This window comes from Ostrinia nubilalis, chromosome 24 (genome assembly GCF_963855985.1).
Source record: "Ostrinia nubilalis chromosome 24, ilOstNubi1.1, whole genome shotgun sequence".
NCBI lineage: Eukaryota > Metazoa > Arthropoda > Insecta > Lepidoptera > Crambidae > Ostrinia > Ostrinia nubilalis.
The window spans coordinates 8305273-8325892 of NC_087111.1; the positions used below are offsets into that span (position 1 = coordinate 8305273).

The following is a 20620-nucleotide window of genomic DNA, read 5'->3' on the forward strand; positions in this document are numbered from 1 at the left end:
GCAGTGAATCTATTAATATTCTGTCCAAACTACACGACCATACAATGTCACAAAATCAATGAAGTTTACAAACACATCTGATTCATTTATTGATCATTTTCTGTTACACATCATTACATGCGGTGTTTGCATCAACTAGGTTTTACATTTGTAATGTCAACTAAGTTATGTTTATTTTAAATAATGTACCTAACTTTTTAAAACCAATATTGCACCTAAAAAACATCTCAAAGCTGCCAAAAATATAATTTAAATCTAATTGAAAACTAACTTGACTTTCAGGCTAGATAGAAGTTGTATCATGGAAATTATTTCTTAAACTTACTTATCACCATGTTTGCCCACAGCTGGACATGTTGGGCCGCGGGCTAGTGAGGCGGGAAGGCAGCGGGGACAAACAGGTCATCAAACCGCAGCTTTCCATAGCGGCCTCCATAGAGCTTGGGTACTACGCGAACACTGTGGGGGCACATTACGCGCCTGCTGCTATTATGGGTAAGTCATTATTTAGATCAGGGGTGTCCAAACTAGATGGGACCCAGGGCCAATAAAAAATACTAAATACATTGGTGGGCCGCAAAATATTTATAAAAATAAAATATTGGTAATAAAATATGTATCGTAATTTATTATGCACTTTTTCATTAATTTTTCTTTTACAATTCTGTCAACATCAACCTCAATATTAGTAGTAGCTAGGCGCAGTGCATGTTTAAGTAAAGTATATGTCAATGAAGACCTGTATTTCGATTTAATAAGCTTCATTGTTGAATATGCACTCTCACAAAGGTAGGTACTGCCCATCATCGAGCCCATTTTTTGCCCGAAATTCGTCAGTTCCGGGAAACGTTCAGCGAGGAGCTTAAAAAAATCAAGTCCTATTTCAGTTCTGCCCTTGTAAAAGGGGACTGATTGTAGATCACACAGTTTCAGTTGATAATCAATCTTCACACTCTCAACTGCGATCGTTAATGGATGAGTGAAGAGTGCTATATCATTCTCAATTTTAAATCTGCAAAACGCCGTTCAAATATATTCGATGATTATTTCGTCCATGTATTTGAGGTGCTCCAAAAAATTACAGAAAATAAAAAAGATTCTACGGGCCGCAATAATCCAAACCGCGGGCCATGGTTTGGACAGCCCTGATTTTAGATAAACAAAACACTTTTTGACTTAGTATGAAAAGTTCATGTTTAGGTAGAATGCTGAAGCTAAAAATCTCAATTCAGACGAACACTGTGGGGGCACATTACGCGCCTGCTGCTATTATGGGTAAGTCAATGTTTAGAAAAACAAAAACTTGACTTAGTATGAAAAGTTCATGTTTAGGTAGAATGCTGAAGCTAAAAATCTCAATTCAGAACCAATGGCACTACACATATCAGTTGCAGAACAATAATAGCAGTATCAGTAAACATAGTCAGGTATAGTTACTATTATTGTAATTCCCGAAGGCGAGTAAGTTTTACATGTGTGGTGGCTCGCTACTGTTCGTTTTTCAAAAGTTTTGATAGACATTACACTATCGTTATGTGCATGTACACGTACACACACAAGTGAAGCTCACTCGCCTTCGTGAGTTGCAAGAACTATACACTGCATTTACATGCTTTATAAAAAAAGAATGTTTTTTTATTTGGTCCTACTTGTAGATACAAAATTTGGTCCTTCAAGCCAGATATTATATTTGGTCCTTCGAGCCGGATTTTAGTTTTTTTCTTCAATATCTTCTTTTCTCACAGCGACAGCATTAGAGAGCATTCTCCACCAGCCGGGCGCGGACCACCAGTGCGTGCGGCACACCGAATTGCTCGACACTGCGCTGCAACTGTGCGAGGTAAGTAGATAAAGCCCAGTCTGTGACCACATAGAATTTTGTCCAATGACCCCAACCAGTTCCTCTGTGGTTGAGGATTCCGGGTGAAGCTCGCTTCCACCTTCGGCCTGATCATCACTTACCATCAGGTGAGATACAGGCCAAGAGCTTCCTCGTTGTGGATAAAAAAAAAATAAAAAAAAAAAAAAAAAAAAACCTACCCATCCTTATCGCTCGCGCATAATTATGTTGCTGTCGCGCTCGCACACTCACTGCGGGCGCCCGTCGCACAGTCGCGACAGCAATGTAATTACGCGCGAGCGATAAGGATGGGTAGCTTGGGGTCATTGGACAAAATTCTACGTGCTCACAGACCAGACTATAGAACGTATTTATTTGACGCCATTTTTTTATTGTAAAGTCGATAGAAATTCCATTATAGTTTTGTTTGAATACCGGACTTGGTTTTTACAGCATTCCGAGTTTTAGCAACCGGTTGCTAATTGTACAGTTGCAATGAGACTACGAAAAATGTATGACAACTAGCGCCACCTGCAGTTGAACGTGGCGCTGGTGTATCACGTTGCTATTGTATGTTTAGCAACCGGTTGCTAAGATAGTAAATAACCGCACGAACCGGCGCGCGGCGTGCGGTATGGTGGCAGGGCATTATTTATTATTTTACTTGAGAAACTATACATTTTACTATTTACATGGTTCAAAACATTAAATTGGAGATTATAGAGTTTCATAACTACAAATATTCATGCAAGGTCTAAAACTAGGTACTAATTTTACATTGAGATAAAGTGATTTGCTAGGGTAGGCACAGCTCAACCACTCCACAGACGCGAGTGGGCCTGGTGTACGGTAACAGAGTAAATACAAATGTATAGTATAATCATCTTCATAGAAACGCACGGGCGCGGTTTGTATGTGAGCGCGCCAACAAGTATGCGGCGCGCACGCACACACTGACAAAATTTAGCGGGGAGCCAGTCGTGGTTAAATTTTGTCAGTGTGTGCGTGCGCGCCTCATACGTATATTGGCGCGCTTTCATACAAACCGCGCCCATGCGTTTCTATGAAGATGACCTACTCATTTGTTACTCTGACGGTAATTTAAAAAATGTCATTCCAAATGTTTGAATCGTATTTATTTCCATAGGTGCTGCAACTGGAGTTCATCCTTGCTGCGCCTTGCACGCGCCTGCGAGAGACCATGCTGCAAGCGCTCGACGCGCTCATACACGCGCAAGTGTTACGCGCTAACGAGGTGAGTTGACGACAGTGTTAGAGTAGGCGCACACCGTTGATTTTTAGTTGGCCGATAGTTGTGCCCGATTTTCAACCGACTTCAAAAAATGAGGAGGTTCTCAATTCGACCCGTATGTTTTTTTTTCTATGTTTGTTACGCGATAACTCCGCCAATTATGAACCGATTTGAACAAATCTTTTTTCGGCGTATAGGTAATACCTCAAGAGTGGTCCCATTTAAATTTAATAATAGAAAAACAACCCCCAAGGGTGGAAAATTGGGGATGAATTTTTTTATACGGAATATCTCCGCCGATTATGAACCAATTTGAACGATTATTTTTTTGTTGAATAGGTATTATCAAAAGGGTGGTTTCATGCGAATTTGAAGAAAATATTTCACCCCCAAGGGTAGAACTTTTTTTTAATTTTTAGTTTTTTTTTGTGTTCACGCATTTGAAGTCGGTTTTATGTTTTTTAAAGAGTTAATTATAAATTGTATGAAGAATCGGCCAAATCGAATCGGCGTAGTGTGCGCACTCCCATACATGCCCATACTGATCAACTGCCCGACTAAACTATCGGCCGAAGAAAAATCAACGGTGTGCGCTTACTCTTAGGCCCGGTTTCCACCAAGGCGTAGCAGAAACCAGAGAAGATGTGCAGCGAAGCTGACATGCTATTTCCACCAAAGCGTAGCGGAGACGAGAGATGTGGGCTGTGCGTAGCTGTCAGCTGTCAGTCTGTTACTGTCTATGAAAGGAAAACACATCGCACAGATCCGTCAAATTATATTATAGATGACCCACGCTGAACTGTCCCACCAAACTGGGGGGCGTTACCATCGTTCAACTATATGGTTTCCAACATGGCAAAAATCGGAACCAGCGATCCGGTATTGACGGTGGCGCCCCACTGTCAATGTCATGCATAGGACAGTTCAGTATTTTGGAACTATATAGGGTGTTAGGTAAATGGGTATATGAGCCGACACTAGCCCATGTTAACATGGTCATATAAATGGTATGGTGAAGTCAGAAAATTGATATCTTCATTTTAATTATTTTAATTTTCATACAAATCGGATTTTATCAAATTTTTTTGTATGAAAATAAAAAAAATTAAAATGATGATATAAAATTTCTGACTTCACCATACCATTTATATGACCATGTTAACATGGGCTAGTGTCGGCTCATATACCCATTTACCTAACACCCTGTATAGAAAAATGAGTCTGCGTGACACTTCTCCTCTCTTCTCCGCGAGATCCATTTCCACCGAAGCGGAACGCAGAAGATATGTGGATATAATAAAATCTGAATATTTAAACACTTCTCTGCTCCGCTCCGCCTTGGTGAAAACCGGGCCCTACACACACTACTTACTAACAATACATGCCCGCGCTACACAAATTCGCAGTTTACAAGCGCTATGAACCCGCGCTTATGTAAAGCGCCAATGAATAACGCTTGACACTCAAGCGCTATTTACTGACACTTCACATACATATTAACAGTACACCCGTTGTTTCGCATTATTAACTAGGCCTTCATTCACATTGTAATATATTCTAACGTCATTTACTAGCTCTAAAGATCGGGCTACATTCTAGTACTACATACAAACGCTACTCTCCCTTAGGCCCAGAACAGACGGTGAAACGCAACTGCAACGAAACGGCAACTTTCTGATGATTCTTATGAATGAAACTGAAATTGAAAGGAGAACAACCATTTTGGGCCCAAGTTTGTACAGAGTTGTACATTGGTAGGTTTTTGATATTATATTACGCATACATTAGGGAGTATTTTACGGTAAAAATGATAATTTTAACTGATGTCGTAAGTCGTATACAATAATAAAAACGAATTAATGATTTAATCTAAGATAACGTAAAATGGAACGTTAAAAGTCAATCGATTAAAGACTCAATACACTATACTGTCCCACCAAACTCATTGACAGGGGGGCGCCACCATCGTTCAACTATATAGTTTCTAACATGGCAAAAATCGGAACCAGCTATCCGGTATTGACGGTGGCGCCCCCTGTCAATTTCACGGGTGGGACAATTCAGTGTATTTGATCTTTAAGAAGGTTTGTACTGACAGATGACAAAACTAAAATGATTGAATGAATTAATGAATGAAAATAATTCGTTTTGTCATCTGTCAATGCAGCAATGTCACTTGCGAATCACAGATGAGACCACAGATTAGAGAGTATGTCTAAAGGATCTAAAGGATGAGACTGTTGCGAATGCTTGTTGAATTGAATTAAAACGAATTAAAAGAAGAAAAAGAAATAAAACTATCGATTAATAACATTTTATGCTATTTCTAACGGATTCTGCTTGCGATTTGGGTAACTGACGACTTGATTTTGTATAAAAGTAACATTTTTTCTAGTTTTTTCTAATTTAGTTTTCTCGAGAATGACACTAGTTAGCAACCTCAAATAAACACAATAATAAACTAGTTTATGAAGGCATAAAAACGACATAAAATTTGTAGCTGTACAAATAACTTAGTACTGGGCCCAACGCTTCATAGAAAGTGGTTGTTCTCCTTTCAAACTGGTCGCGTCATGTGTGGTCTCTCAACGGACGCTAAGGCAGAAACTTAGATGCAACTCAAAAGTAACTAGCAGTTGCAGTTTCGTTGCTGTTGCGTTTCACCGTCTGTTCTGAGCCTTACTCTCAGTCATGATTTCTCTACATTTTTCAACCGACTTCAAAAAAGGAGGAGGTTCTCAATTCGACCCGTATGTTTTTTTTTTCTATGTTTGTTACGCGATAACTCCGCCAATTATGAACCGATTTGAACAAATCTTTTTTCGGCGTATAGGTAATACCTCAAGGGTGGTCCCATTTAAATTTAATAATAGAAAATACAACCCCCAAGGGTGGAAAATTGGGGATGAACTTTTTTATACGCAATATCTCCGCCGATTATAAATCAATTTGAACGATTATTTTTTTGTTGAATAGGTATTATCAAAAGGGTGGTTTCATGCGAATTTGAAGAAAATATTTCACCCCCAAGGGTGGAAAATTGGGGATGAACTTTTTTATACGCAATATTTTTAATTTTTAGTTTTTTTTTGTGTTCACGCATTTGAAGTCGGTTTTTTTTTAAAGTTAATTATCATTTCTTATTATTTGTTTTGATTGATATCCATATCTTTACCCACAGAAAGTGGACGGTATAGAGGAGCAGCGGTGGTCGCGGCGTTTCGCGGCGCGCCTCGAGGACGACGACGAGGAGCGGCCCGACCCCACCGCGCACCTGCGGTATACCGTCGGCCACGATGCAGAAGCCATTGCTGAACGGTGAGTACATTAGAGAGTAAATTTCCTTTACTCGTTAAGACTTGACTGACTTAAGGTGATGCCTTGCGAATATTGGACATACTTTTCTTATTACTTATGTTCTTATTTTGAAATATGTCATAGTTGACTAATAAATCTAGTGTCTGGTCGAAGCCGAAACATGAATGGAAACAATTTTCTCGATAGAAAAAAAATCCAAAGATGACCCTTCTATTACTCGGTTTTTCGTTTTATAAGCAGATAGGTTAATATTTCAATACCAAATTTTGTATATTGGTAAGGTAATAACATATTCTAAGTACTGGTCGAGTTATTTTCCTTAAATAGTGTTTGGTTTTTCAATAAATACATGATTTCCGATTTTTGTCGCTTACGTTATTTTATTCCGCGCCGCGCGCGCTATTGCTGTCCCTTTCCTCGCACTGAGAAATCATATTTCTATCCCTCTGTGTGCGAGGCATTCAGTCGGCCGAAAACTTTTACGAGGTAGCGCCTTAAGGTCCTATCCTATATGCTCTAGATGGGCCCGAGGGCATCCACAACAAGCCTCCATAGCGTTCGGTCTTGAGCTTCGCGTTTGATCTCGCTCCAAGTCTTGCCGATTTTCTTCGCCTCGTCTGCTACAGTTTGCTTGGGGCGATCACGTTTGCGTTTTCCTTGGTTCCAATCCAGAGCCTACTTGGGGATGTGATCGGATCTTCTTCTTAGTCGGGCACTCTTGTCAGAGTGGTCGTGGTTGCGCTGACTAAGTACATGGTGATCCTGGCGATGCGCTTCCATTTCTGACGGTTAGAGGCGTCGCGAGTACACTGGACCATGGTGGACTCAGTGTCCTTCGTGATAGCTCGCACACTCACTGCGGGCGCGCGTCGCACAGTCGCGACAGCAATATAATTACGCGCGAGCGATAAGGATGGGTAGCTTGGGGTCATTGGACAAAATTCTACGTGCTCACGGACTAGGCTTTAGCGGCCGCCCGCGACTTCGTACGCGTGAACCTCGTTTAATTACTAATGATGTTGATAGATGGCGTTTTACGGCTTCCCCCGCATAAATATTTACGAATGTCAAAAATTTTTGTCCGGCGCTGTAGATTTTAACCAATGACGATAGATGGCGCTTTTACCCACGTCTTATTTATTGAAATTTAGTTTGTTACATATCGTATGTTAATCTGGGTTATAAACAATAATATTGTAAAGTTTCAACAAAATCCGTTCAGTAGTTTTTGCGTGAAAGAGTAACAAACATCGCAAACGCATTTATAATATTAGTAGGACGATGAACATCACTTAGTTAAGAACAAAGAAGGTATACGGAAAAAAGACAGAAGTTTCATCAGAGTACATTTTCGTTGCATATTAGCATTTATTCAAATTAATTTATTTAGCAGGTAGGCTTTTAAAAAGCTCTTTTATACATCCTAGTATTACTTTAACCCTGCCACTGTTTAGGGACAATAAATGAGCCAGTGCTCAGAAGAAGCAGCGCAAGAAACTCAGTCACTATTTTACTATTCGTATTACAAGTAGGAACATTAGATTGCTAGCCCAACCATCTCAGTATTTGCTGCTGATTCGAGGGTCGTTAGTTTGAAGTTTTAAACCCCGGACGTCCGCTAGATAATTATGGTGAAGTCCTAACACCAGCACCCTTTGAATTTAAGGCTCTGTATTAATGATTTATTATTGACTAGCTGACCCCGCGAACTCTGTTCCGCCTTAAAGGCAATAAATAAGCCATCGCAATTTTTCCTTATTTGCTCACCGTTTAGACCTACCCTGGACTACGACAAACATTTTAAAACCAAAATCAGCTCAATCGGCCCAGCCGTTCTCGAGTTTTAATCAGACAAACGAACAGCAATTCATTTTTATTTATAGATAGATTATTCTCTCCAGATTTTTGTTCTGTCCTTTATTTGCTTCGAGTATTTTTCCATATGAGCTACTTAGACACTGGAAACTGAACTGAACCCGTCGAAATTTTCAAGTGTAATACGCTGTTTACGGTCAGTGTTTGTTTCATCAATGTTGGGTTACTCACAATTTTTTAAAATAATTAACCGTTTGAGTCCCAGACGGCATTAATTAATGTCTTAACAATTGATTATCTATTGTGTCTGGATTCGCGGGCCTTGAAGGATTAAAAGTCTATATTATTTTGTTCACAGCCGCCGCCTAGTGCTGACGATCCGGCCGCTACTAGAAGCGTACTCGAGCACGTGCCGCGCGCTGTCGGGCACGGGCGGCTCGCAGAAGGAGCTCGTCAAACGCACGCTCGACCAGCTGGCCAACGACTTCACGCAGAACCGCATGCCCTACGGTCAGTACACATAAAATAGAGCAACCTGGTTGATGGTAGGGCTGGTTCTAAGTCCGCCTGGCTAGCTACCACCATCTTACCTAAGTCTGTCGCCATAACAACAATGTTAACGGTCGGCCAAAATTCAAAAGAGTGAAAGACTTTTGGAGTTTGTTATAGTTAAAGTAACCCAGCCTTAATTATGTATCAATTTCCAGGCGAAGCGGTGTCTACGGACGCGATTCGCAACTGCCACCGGCTGTTACGCCAATGGGGCGTGCTAGAGATGTACGAGGAGAATAAAACTCGTTGCATCCGCCTCGCGCCGCCCTACACAGAAACCGACGCATTGCAACGCGTCGTCCACAACATACACAAGTTCAACGTCGACGCCGCCATCTTGCGCGACAAGTGAAGTGACCAGTGAAGTGCTGACTAGTAACGTGACGTAGTGCGGCGCTAACAGTTTAACGTGGCAGCCGGCTGGCGCGACTAGTGAAGTGCTAAATCAAATCACCTACTGCGACTAGTGAAAGGCCACCAAATTATAATTTCTTGGCGGTATCCAGCCATCCTGCTAGTGAAGTGAGTGTGCGACTAGTGACTGTGATCCAGTGATCGGACGAGCGGGTCTCGACGCCGAAATAACTGAGTGCGCGTTTTACATATCAGGTTTCTTTTTAGTCCAAAACGGTTCAGTAGGCCTAAGATGCGCGGCCGTGATAACTTTTATCGACGTCAAAATGTATGGGCAAAATCGATAAAATGGCGTGATAACCGCTTATCGTGGCGCGCATCTTAGGCCTACAGGTCTCGTACCCACAATTGATTAGTTGGACTCTAAACGAACTTTCCAAAGGAAAATTTACAGATTGTTCGTACATTTGAACAGCTGAGGTGTATTGTTAATACAATGCTGTATTATCATGAAAAGTTTCCCTAAACTCTGCACCTTGATGAAAATTTAGCTATGTATTGGAATGTAATTATAGTTGTTTTTCTGCTATGTGATGTATTTTTCCGTTAAAATATTTTTACAGTTATTATTGAGTACAATGACAATGGTTCACGAAATATTGTATGATGAGGAGAAATTTAATAGTGTTTTGTGTGAGATTCACAAAGCCCCTATATTTTTCCAACAAATAGTGAATGAAAGCGTTGTTAATACCATGTAAATTACTCAACAAAGCGTGTTAAGAGATGGACAACTGTTGGGCTTGTTATATTTTAAGTTAGTCTATTAATTTAAAATGTATCATTACAGATTGGCCAATATAATATTGTGTGTCTTGCCATCTGTATTGACTGATTCATATTGTTTGGTTTCCTGACTGTATGTATGCCTTTTAAATCAGACATAGTCTGTATTTTATAAAAATGCTCACTGGTGCTATACATACTAAGATAGTATAATATGCAGATATATTTTAAAGAATCGCATAAAAACAAAAGGATTTTTATTACATATTTGGTAATTTTAGTAGATCCTCTGTATTTGGAGTTATTTTATATATTACCCAAATATATTTACTTACTTTTTTTTAAATTTCAAATCCATGACATTCTGCATAATATCATTAACTCATGCTAACGCATTTACTCTGGTAAAATGAGTACAGTCAGAAAAATATATCCATGCAAATAAATTACAATTATTCATAAGCGAAATCATACCACAATGACAACGATGGGAATGTCTAAATATCATATAGTAACTGCTTAGTTCAAAGAGAACGAAATCCCATGTAATTTTGACAAAATATTTTGAGTAAATTTTTATTTAAAATAATTTTAAGTATTGAAAGCTTCATGTAACTTTTTGTAGCAGTCGCATTAGAAATTGTAATGGGATTTTGGGATTATAATATAGATTAAAATTGCTCAAAGATTGGAGCCAAATATGTATATTATTAGTATTTATTTACCTTATTGATCTGTGATGCTGTTGGTGTAATATTTTTTAACGTAACGTGTAGCAAACTTACCGTGCGTATTTTGTATGTCTAAGTGATCTCATGATTGCAGTGAATGTATCTAAAAATACGTAGCATTTTCGTAACTAGATAGTGGAGTAAACCCCAGTGGTGATATCTAATTTTAACTTGAGGAAGAAAAATGGAGAAGATTCATTTTAGTTAGCAGCTAATGCATTTATTTTCATATGCAGCTATAAAAAAACTATTTTTTCTATGGGAAATGTTTTATTTCGTAGATATGTACAGCCTTTGGGTCTCCACTGTGAGTAGTTCACATATAAGAGGGAATTACGTTTGTAAATGATGTTACTCCTATTATTCGGATCAGCTCCCTGTTCTTAAACGTGAAAACAGTATGTATAGTGAAATATGTGTAGTAATACTACTGGCACACAAAAAGTTTACTGTTCTAAGATATAGTTATCATATTAAATTTTTCTACTTTAAAATACTCCGATAGGATCATATTTATAACAATATTTATATCTTTGTTTCTGTATTCCAACAAGAACGAAGACTTAAGTTGAATAAACACATAAAAGTATTAAGTATTTTAATCTGCTAAACCTAAACCCTGAACTCTCCGTGTGAAAATGAAACACGATTGCGATTAACAGTAAATTATAATTTCAATCCAAAATCAACTAACATTGAATAATTATACTTATTATAAAAATCAAGTTTAGTAATTAAATAATTAATACACAATTATAACTAAAAATTCAAATCAAGAATGGGCAAGTATTGAAATAATTTCACCCCATTTAATATAGTAAGGGCTGATTTTTCAATCGTCAGATATCTTTTATCTGAAGAATAAACTTGTCATTTTGACATATTTCCCATACTGAAACTGTCAAAGTGCCAAACTTATTCTTCGATTAAAAGTTACCCGACGATTGAAAAATCAGCCCTAAAAACAATAAATTGTTCTTTTTATAATTTGATGTTAAATTACAAATATGATTTTAATTTGATGCCACATATTATAAACAAGCAAAGTTAAATTTCAGTTTTACGAATTTCCTTGATTATTAGAACCAATAAGTACTTCTCCCAAACATTCTAGCCAGAAAACTTTCGATTTTGAAGCGCTCTATGGCTGGCCGGTGCCGTGCGAGTGTAGTCTTCGCGCTCTCTTTCCGCACCTGATGCTCTGAACTTCTGAAGTGGTTTTCAAGCGGCTTCACACCTGCCTCTATTATGTTGCAAAAGCCGCAGTGAAATAGACCAGGGCGAACCTGAAAGATAAAACATACTATAAACTCGAATTGCTAAATTCAAGTGGCAGTGGGCGGGGCACATAGCTCGTAGAGACGATGGCCGTTGGGGCAGGAAAGTTCTCGAGTGGCGACCACGGGCCGGAAGACGTAGCGTGGGCAGGCCTCCTACTAGGTGGACCGACGATCTGGTAAAGGTCGCGGGAAGAGCCTGGATGCGGGCAGCGCAGGACCGTTCATTGTGGAAAATCTTGGGGGAGGCCTTTGTCCAGCAGTGGACGTCATTTGGCTGAAACGAAACTCGAATTGACCCCTTGTCAATCATCACAAGATGACGGTCGCCTGTTATGTATTATGTATTTTATTTTAGGACATTGGCAATATGATTAAATACTTACTTCTCTGACGAACTCGGAAGCAATCGTCCATAATACGGGAACCTTCTTGAATCTCCTTTGGTGGGTGACTGAATTTATATGCGCGGTATTTTCCCAGGGGGCGATCGTTATCTCGCAGAGTTGACATCTTACTCGGCCTCCGTTTTCAGTAATCAGATGAAAACTGGACGGTCTAATGCAAAACTTGTCATTTACTATTTTGACATGGCCCAAAAATAAATTTTCGATGGTCAAAAGTTCATCTATGTAGTCTTCCGTGGGCATCTTACGGAAATCTTGTTCGCGGGTAGATGAGGACGACCGGGACCGACTGTGGGACCGACTGGAAGCCATTCTGCTCCGATGCCCATTTCCTTCCATGTGTTCTTTCATAGCCTTCAAGGATGAAGGCACATTGGTTCCGCACAGTTTGCAAAAAGCACTATGCTTTCCTGAATGTAGTGTAAATTGGTTTTGTTTTGCAAATGCTTCTAGATCATCATCTTTTTGCTCATTATTATTTGTATGTTGATCATTTACTATCCCAGAATTATCGGATTCAGTTGTGTTTTCATTTCGGTGCTTATTTAAGCGAGGAACGATTTTGTTTTTAACATTTTCGTTGCTGCAGTTGCCGACTGAAGAGGCCACTGGTATCATTTTTGCAGTCGCCGTTGGTCTGTGAATTCTCATGTCCGCTTCGCAAGGAAAATGAACATAGGCAACATTCCGCTTCTTTGGATATCTTTTGTGTTCTTCGATATGACTTTCAATAGAATTATACTCAAAATCAATGTTTCCCAGACATTTCTTGCATAAAGCAGTCTCGTTTTCAAAGTTAATGTTTACCTCGTTCTTTTCAAACGAAGTGACTGATTCTAATATTTTCGATGCATTGTTTTCTGAAGTGGCTGTAACTGTATCGTCTAAGGCTGTAAGGGTATCATCTAAAGCCCAAACAGGTGATGGGTCATATTCATCGATAGACCCTTCAGCGGAATTTAATGCCTCACTGCTGCTGCTTTTACCGCAATCGTTTGGTGTGTCTAAAGCTTGAGTATCGTTACTTTCAAACGTCTCATTAACTAATTTGGATTTGCAATTTTGTAATATATCAATGTGTTTTGAATCTTCGAAGTGTGTAACGATGTCACTCAGCATTAACACTGTGTTACATGTTATACATTGGAATGTTGTGTCATCGATCTAAAAGAAAATCATGTGTTATAGTTAAAAATATCTCGGTGTGTAGGTATAAATCCAGATCATATAAATCATATCTAATTTCACAGGTCGGCCGTTTGGTGTAGTGGTTCAGAAATGACTACTATGCCGAGAGGTCTCGGGTTCGATTCCCGGCCGGGCAGAAATTGAAATGATGAATTTTAATTTCTGTGACGGGTCTGGGTGTGACTATGTATAATATGTCTATCTATCTATCTATCTATGTCAGCCTTTGGGTTCGCCTTCGAACATAGGCCTCCTCTTCAACCCTCCACCGTTTTCTGTCCCTGGCCACACGCATCCAGTTCACTCCAGCCTGCTGCCGGATATCGTCTGTCTGTCTGTCTGTCTCCGAGTCGCACAACGAGCAATGGAAAGACAGATGCTTGGCGTCTCCCTACAAGATCACAAAACGAACGAGTGGATCAGAGAAAAGACGAGGATCAGCGACGTGGTGGAAGTGATAGAGAGCCGTAAATGGAGATGGGTATAATATGTATGTATTAAAAAAAAAAAAAAGTATATAAGTAGTATCCCAAGTAGCATTCGGGGTTCTATATAGTATGTCTAGTCGTTCACATGTACTCCACAAGCTGTGTATGTCAGCTGTATACGAGCTGTATAGCTTGCTATAATGCTTTTATAGAACCAGTTTGGGCACAAATTAGACAGCCTTAAGTTCACTATGGCTGTACATTAGCAGTATAATAGCATTATAATAGCAGTTTAAGTAGTAACATCGGACTTAAGGCTGACTTACGGCACTATATGGGACGCAGTGTGAACCATACAACGTATGTGAGTTTAATAAAGAGTAACAAGTGGCTAAATGCACAGCTTTAAAAGTTATAAAGTCCGACAAAAGTACTCCAATGCTACATAAAGTTCACGTGTGTCCTAAATTATTTCCACATTTTAATATTAGTTTGGTATTTGTACGTGAGTGCCAAGAGGGAAACAACTCGGGCGGATAATCATTTATGCAAATAATAACACGGGTTTTAAATACTTAATAATGTTAATGCCATTGGGAATGCAACTTTATCGTGAAATGTATACATATTTACAGCTAAAATATTTACGCGCCTCTGTAAAAACGCGATATTCATTTTAAAATATTTAAAACTGGCTGAGAGTAAATCTACAATTTTCAGTTTTTGATATTGTATTGGCATTATAATTATATTACGGTAATTAATTATAACATGAAACCAAAACTCAATCGCTCTATCTGCGAATTTTGTGATAAATCTGCATTAATTTTGGAGATTTATTTGGTAAATATTTTAGGTTATGTAGAACAAAATGGTGGAAATGAAATACGGCTATGTGAACTGTTATAACTCCAATTTAATGCGGTGAGCGTATATTAGGTTCACATGTGTTCTGTTAGAATGCTGTTATCTATATGAAGTTCCACATTTGTACCACTACAGCGCTTATGTCTATAAATTTATTCTAATGTGAACTTATGTACAGCTTTAAGATGTACCTAGTTCAGGTCAATTGTGGATCTTTAATTCTTTCAAATACTGAAATTTTAGAGATCCGCAATAAAAAATATTAATGTCCGTTAAATCGCCTAGCCCAGGTACTAATAGTCAAGTATGAATACCTAAAGCATCAGACGGTAGTGTTCCCGGTTTAAATTCGTTTATTATGCCTGACAATTTATTCAAAGCGGAATGAGGAATACGATTTTCAATAGCCCATGTTCTTATTTTTTTGCGAAAGGTTAAATAATTGTCCAAATCAAAATGGTATTCACTATCACTAGAACTGCAATCATCACACTCTGATATCTGTATATTTTGAAGGGAAATTTCAGGTTCAGGCATAATATTTTCCTCTGCATCATGTACAGAACCACCATGAACAACTAAAAACAGGCTTGGGGAAATGTGTAATAGAATATCACATTCACATTCATGTTCAGCTTAAAGCAAATAAGAGTAGTACTTGTGGACAAATAAACTGCTATTGATGTTAATGGACAACACATATAGTCCTTTTAACAGCCTACAGTGCACATGCGAACCATTGAAACACTTTTGTACAGATAGTAAAAAAAGGTTATTTTAATTATCACAAACAAGTCCTACTACAGCTACTAGCTGTATAACAGTCTAAAACAAGTAAACATAACAGCCTTTGGCTTTATAAATGACCACGTGTGTTCTATTAAAATGCTAGCTCTATAACATCGTACAAGTAGGCCGTTAAACAGCGGTTGCCGTATCTCTACCCTCCTATAATGCTCTTAGTCAGACGGCTGACTAAAGGATAGTTGTTAGAGTATTATAACACCAACAATCGTATAAAAGTATAACTCTACACTAGTCTACACTCCTATAAGTCCCTTAGACAGGTATAGGTGTAATTAATTGCAATAATACAGCTTATACATCACGAGTGAACTGTACTAATGCTCTAAGTACACATTGGAACTAAATGTGAACTCTTAAATGGAGTAAAATGCTACTTGGGATATCCGTTAGGCTAGCACCCATAACACAAGCATTAAGTTGCTTACTTTGGGGCTAGCTGGCGCTGTGTGAAATTGTCCAAAGATTGTCCAAAGATTTACTTAGATTTAGCCTAGGCGCAGACCACCGATTTTTATTTGACCGATAGTTGAGTCGGGCTGTTAATCAGTATGGAGAATATGGAGATGTATGAAGGTGCGCACATTACACCGTATTGGTATCGGTCGACACAAAATGGGTGGTCTGCGCCTAGGGTTACACCTACAAAGCCAATACTCGTAGGAGAGGCAAGTAGTTGTTAAGTAGATACTTTACCTTGCGATATATTTGTTCTCTGTAAAATTCTACGTTATTCTTCACCAAATTCAGAGCATGCGAGGGCTCTGCAAGATGCTCGGATTCGTTAACAAATTCCGCGTTGCAGACAGCACACATATCCTTTACGAGGCCCTGCCATGCTGTCTCGTCGATCAACACTTCGCCAAAATGAATCAAATGTCCAGTACGTCTCAACAGGCGTGATTTGTGCTGTTTCTCGGCAACATGTAAAGCTACTTTGACCAGCGATGTGAATATAACGTTGCATAGCATACAGAAGTAACCTTTTTTGACCTAAAACAAACTTAAGATGTGAAGAATCGCGAATAGTATAATGCCCGTTTTCACCATCAATCCTGAATTTTAAGTGACCGCTTATGGGAATAATAGGAATTTTGTTTTAAAAAATTAGGGAGTGACGGTGAAAACGGGCATAAGTAAGTTACTTAATTAAGACATGTTTAGAAGCGCAGCAACGAAGGAGTGCCTTTTGCGCTTCAAATATGTTCAGTGATGTTTTCACAGAATGTTTAATTTGTCTCCTATACTTAGGACTCAGGTAAGTACTTACATGGTGGATTCTGTTTGAGTAAGAACACATAAGTAAGTATGATGAACCCTAAAAGTGGCGCATATCGCATGTAAGATGTTGCTGCAACAGTGGTGTTTTTTGCAGTGATACTAATGGTCTAACTAAATTGAACCCCCCATCTTTGTATTTGAATGAGAAACCACGATAGTTATTTTGAATGAAAATAATACCTACAATTAACAATATCATCATGAAAAGGAATATCAATTAGTAGGGCGGTAAAAATTTTACTCGTTCATTTTGAAAATTATAAATAACTTGACAGTATCTAAGTAGCTCAGTTGGAAGAGCAGTCGCCCGGCAAGCGGAAGGTCGTGGGTTCAATTCCCGCCTTAGGCAGTTTGATTTTTCAAGTTATTTATAATTTTCAAATTAGTTTGAGATGCGACTCTTAACGCTAAAAATTAAATAATTACTCGTTCATTTCAGTCAAATGACGTCCACTGCTGGACGAAGGCCTCCCACTCCCTCAAGGATTCCCACAACGACCGCCCGGTCCAGCGCTGCCCGGATTGATGGTGAAAACGGGCATGTTTGGCTTTATTATTCTAAGGTTTGGGGTACTATTTTCTTGAGATTTGACAGCGCAACAGTCGTGCGCATGCCACTGTAGTAGGTAGGTACACCACTACTGTACATACATTGTTTTAACCACGTATAAAGTCCATCAACAGTCGTGCCACTGTAGTATGAGAAGGTAGGTAGGTACACCACTACATTGTGTTATTCCACGTACAAAGTCTATGCATATTCGGGGGATTTACTGTAATTTGCCCACAGCGATTAATCAACAAGGGAAGTACCTACTTAATTTCTAATTGATATAAGCTACAAAGTAGGTATTTATTTTTATAAAATAGGTATTCTCTATAAAAACCGCTCGCGCGCGCTACGCATCGCATTGGAACTGTTCACCACTGTTTTAGCAGATATCGGAATTGGTCCTTTCTAACTCTGCATTTTAAAAGCATCCCGAAAACGCACCATTAAATTAAAGACTACATAGGTACCTACTTTTAGTTGGCCGATAGTTGAATCGGTTTCCAATTTGTATGAGGAATCGGCCAACCTACCAAATCGGTGTACCTACCTAACAAAAAACAAAAACAATATCAACCCTTTTTTTTCGTCAAGAAATGCATGAAATTGCATACTCACTGGCCCGGGGGAACCAGTTGGTTATGTGAGGCTCTCCCTGCCAGATGGGCAGGGCCTACTCACTAAAACCTGACGGTGTCCTCCTAAAGTCTTTGGGACGGAGCTGCGAGTTATTGTCCGAGCTAGATGGCCTAGACATTCTTTCGCGGCTCCGCCCCAGACTGTGGCTCGCAAACAATACCAACCCTTGTAGCAACCCTAAGCTTACCTTCAGTATATGGTCTTCTTTAAGTTCCTCAACCAGTTGTGCAGAGTTCATGTTATTTTTATGCGCATGCAAGCCGATGTGCGCCTCGATCTCATTCTCCCCGGTGAGGACATTGCTCTCGCACACCAAGCAGAAGGCATCGATGTACCCGAAGATAATGCCGTTTTTGTTGAATTTCGATGACATTATCTGAAAACAAAATGTGTATTATCATATTTTTTCCCGTTTTCGCAACATGCTCTGTACCTCTAGCATGAACAACTTTCGTCTTCGAATCGTTTGCGTATTCGACAAAATTCGACACTCAACCTTCGAATTAAACGATAATGTGACAATTTTGATTCTGAAAATAAGTTTCGTGCAACCATTTCTCATACTAAGTTCACTTTACGACACGTTCACAAGAGCGCTGTTGTAGTTTATGTACTACTTACCTAACTCCCTTACTAATAAAAAGTTACACAGTTGTTGAACACTGTTTTAAAATGACATTTCCATACTAAACGTCACTTTAAAACACTGTTCAACGAGCGTGTAAGTTTTATTAGTATCGAGGTAAATCTTTTGATGGCGATTCGAATACGCAAACGAGTCGAACTCGAATTTTTCCGTGCTAGCCGTACTGCTCCTATTGGTCGTAGCGTGATGGTATTGCCTTAAAGACTTCCAAACTTTATTTTTGGGCTATTAAATTCAGATAGATAAGTAATGATTTGACACACAATCTAATCTCTGTTTGCATTTTTCCAACATTTCTTAATTGTCTTAAACATAAATAGATACCTAATTAGCTAAATGCTTAAATAGATAAAATACTTATATCTATGTATAAATAAGTAAGTTTTTATTTATTTAAAATAAGTAGGTATTCAAGAGTTAGGCCAATAGAATTAGATTTTAAATCGGAAATAATTCCTACAAAAGATTTTATTGTTTTAATGGCTTCATTTGTTGCCCATTAATAGGTACTATCCTAGGTTTTCGACTTCGGCGGTGTTGTACGTGCTTAAGTGGTGGTCATGGTGGGGCACTGGGGCCCCTCGAAAGGGCCATATTTGCGGGTTTACCGTTAGGGGGCGTCCATTAATTACGTGAGACTTTAAGGGGAGGGAGGGGGTCCAGAAAAACCTCACTTAATCTCACGTGGGGGAGAGGGGGGGTGTCGAGAAATATCACGTTTTTTTTTTCCACAACAAACAGAGTATTATCTTCCGTCTGCATTTGTGAACACAGGCCCAGTTTTTAGATCCGCAGTTTGCTACCAATGCTTAAATATTAACAAAATGTAAACAAATAGTTAAAAATTGTACTAAAAGTAAGAAACTGGGCCTAAATTGTTTTGTTTTATCATTTCAGTTAATTTTTTTACGCAGTTAGGGTTTTTTTTATAAAATCTAATATCTTCGAAGTATGGATTATCTCATTTACATTGCAAATAAGCATTTTGGAAATCTCACGTGAGATTAGGGGGTGGGGAGGGGGTCTGGCAAAATCTCATAAAATCTCACCAAGGGGGGCGGGGGTTAAAAAATAGCCAAAATTGTCTCACGTAATTAATGGACGCCCCCATATACCGCGTAAAAAACTGATCTTCATGACGGTTGAAGGGCATTCAATCCTGAATAAGGATAGGCGAATCCAACTCGCGAGGCTTGAAAGGAATACACTGGTTAAGGTGGCCGTTTTCAAGGCTTGGGAGCCTGCTGCGGATTACGAGCCATTCGACGTAGAGAGGGTCATTCTTAAATATACGTATATTTTCTACTATGACGAAGTTTTTGCACGAGAACGAGAACGGTTTGTCCAAAATATATGAATTTGGTCTTATTCAATGCAAGATTAAATGCCCTTCAATCGTCATGAAGATCAGTTTTTGATACTGCAAGTCCTTTACACGGTATAACCGTAAAACCGCAAAAATGCCCCTTTCGGGGGGTCCCACCACTAATGAGCAACAATTAATGAAGCCATTAAAACAATAAAACCTTTTGTAGGTACTTAGGAAACGGAAAGATATTCGTGTAGCGGTACGTACTTACGAAATATGTAAGTTGACGCTTGTCAGTTTCTATAACTAGTATTAGTACTTTATAAAACAGCACTTACCGATCTTCCTTAATTTTGAATGCGATAGATATTGTTTAGGAAAGTTAAAAACACTGTGTACACTTACACAACAAAACTCGCAAGTAGCAGTGTGTTTTAGGAACAAGACAATTATATAAATACGTGCAACAACGGCTATGCTTTGGCTAATAATGCTGAAAGTACTAATAACACCTTATCAGCGAAATGTTTGAATTTATTGGTACATACCAGCAAGGGAAACGGAAAGAGCAGGAAT

The 20620-nt window shown here is 38.9% G+C and overlaps 2 protein-coding genes across 3 annotated transcripts in view; one reads left to right on the forward strand and one right to left on the reverse strand.

The window, feature by feature from the left end:
* Positions 1-11237, forward strand: part of LOC135083655 (glycerol-3-phosphate acyltransferase 1, mitochondrial) — a gene marked incomplete at its 5' end in the record, with an annotated part of 41463 nt that extends 30226 nt beyond the window's left edge. Inside the window, 6 exons of the mRNA XM_063978362.1 lie at positions 348-495; positions 1746-1840; positions 2988-3095; positions 6274-6410; positions 8584-8735; positions 8933-11237. Of these exons, the coding sequence (XP_063834432.1) occupies positions 348-495; positions 1746-1840; positions 2988-3095; positions 6274-6410; positions 8584-8735; positions 8933-9129 (837 nt within the window). The remainder of the gene's footprint in view (positions 1-347; positions 496-1745; positions 1841-2987; positions 3096-6273; positions 6411-8583; positions 8736-8932) is intronic.
* A 60-nt stretch (positions 11238-11297) lies between these two features.
* LOC135083768 (uncharacterized) lies at positions 11298-20532 on the reverse strand. Of its 2 annotated transcripts, XM_063978509.1 has the most exons (5): positions 20383-20532; positions 18277-18465; positions 16316-16612; positions 12312-13496; positions 11298-11934 (listed from the first exon to the last, which is right to left on the reverse strand). In XM_063978509.1, the coding sequence occupies exons 2-5, from the start codon at positions 18460-18462 to the stop codon at positions 11728-11730; spliced, it is 1875 nt and encodes a 624-aa protein (XP_063834579.1). In that variant the 5' UTR covers positions 18463-18465; positions 20383-20532; the 3' UTR covers positions 11298-11727. The 2 variants fall into 2 exon arrangements, with proteins under 2 accessions (XP_063834579.1, XP_063834580.1); XM_063978510.1 differs by lacking the exon at positions 16316-16612.
* Positions 20533-20620: the final 88 nt, after the last annotated feature.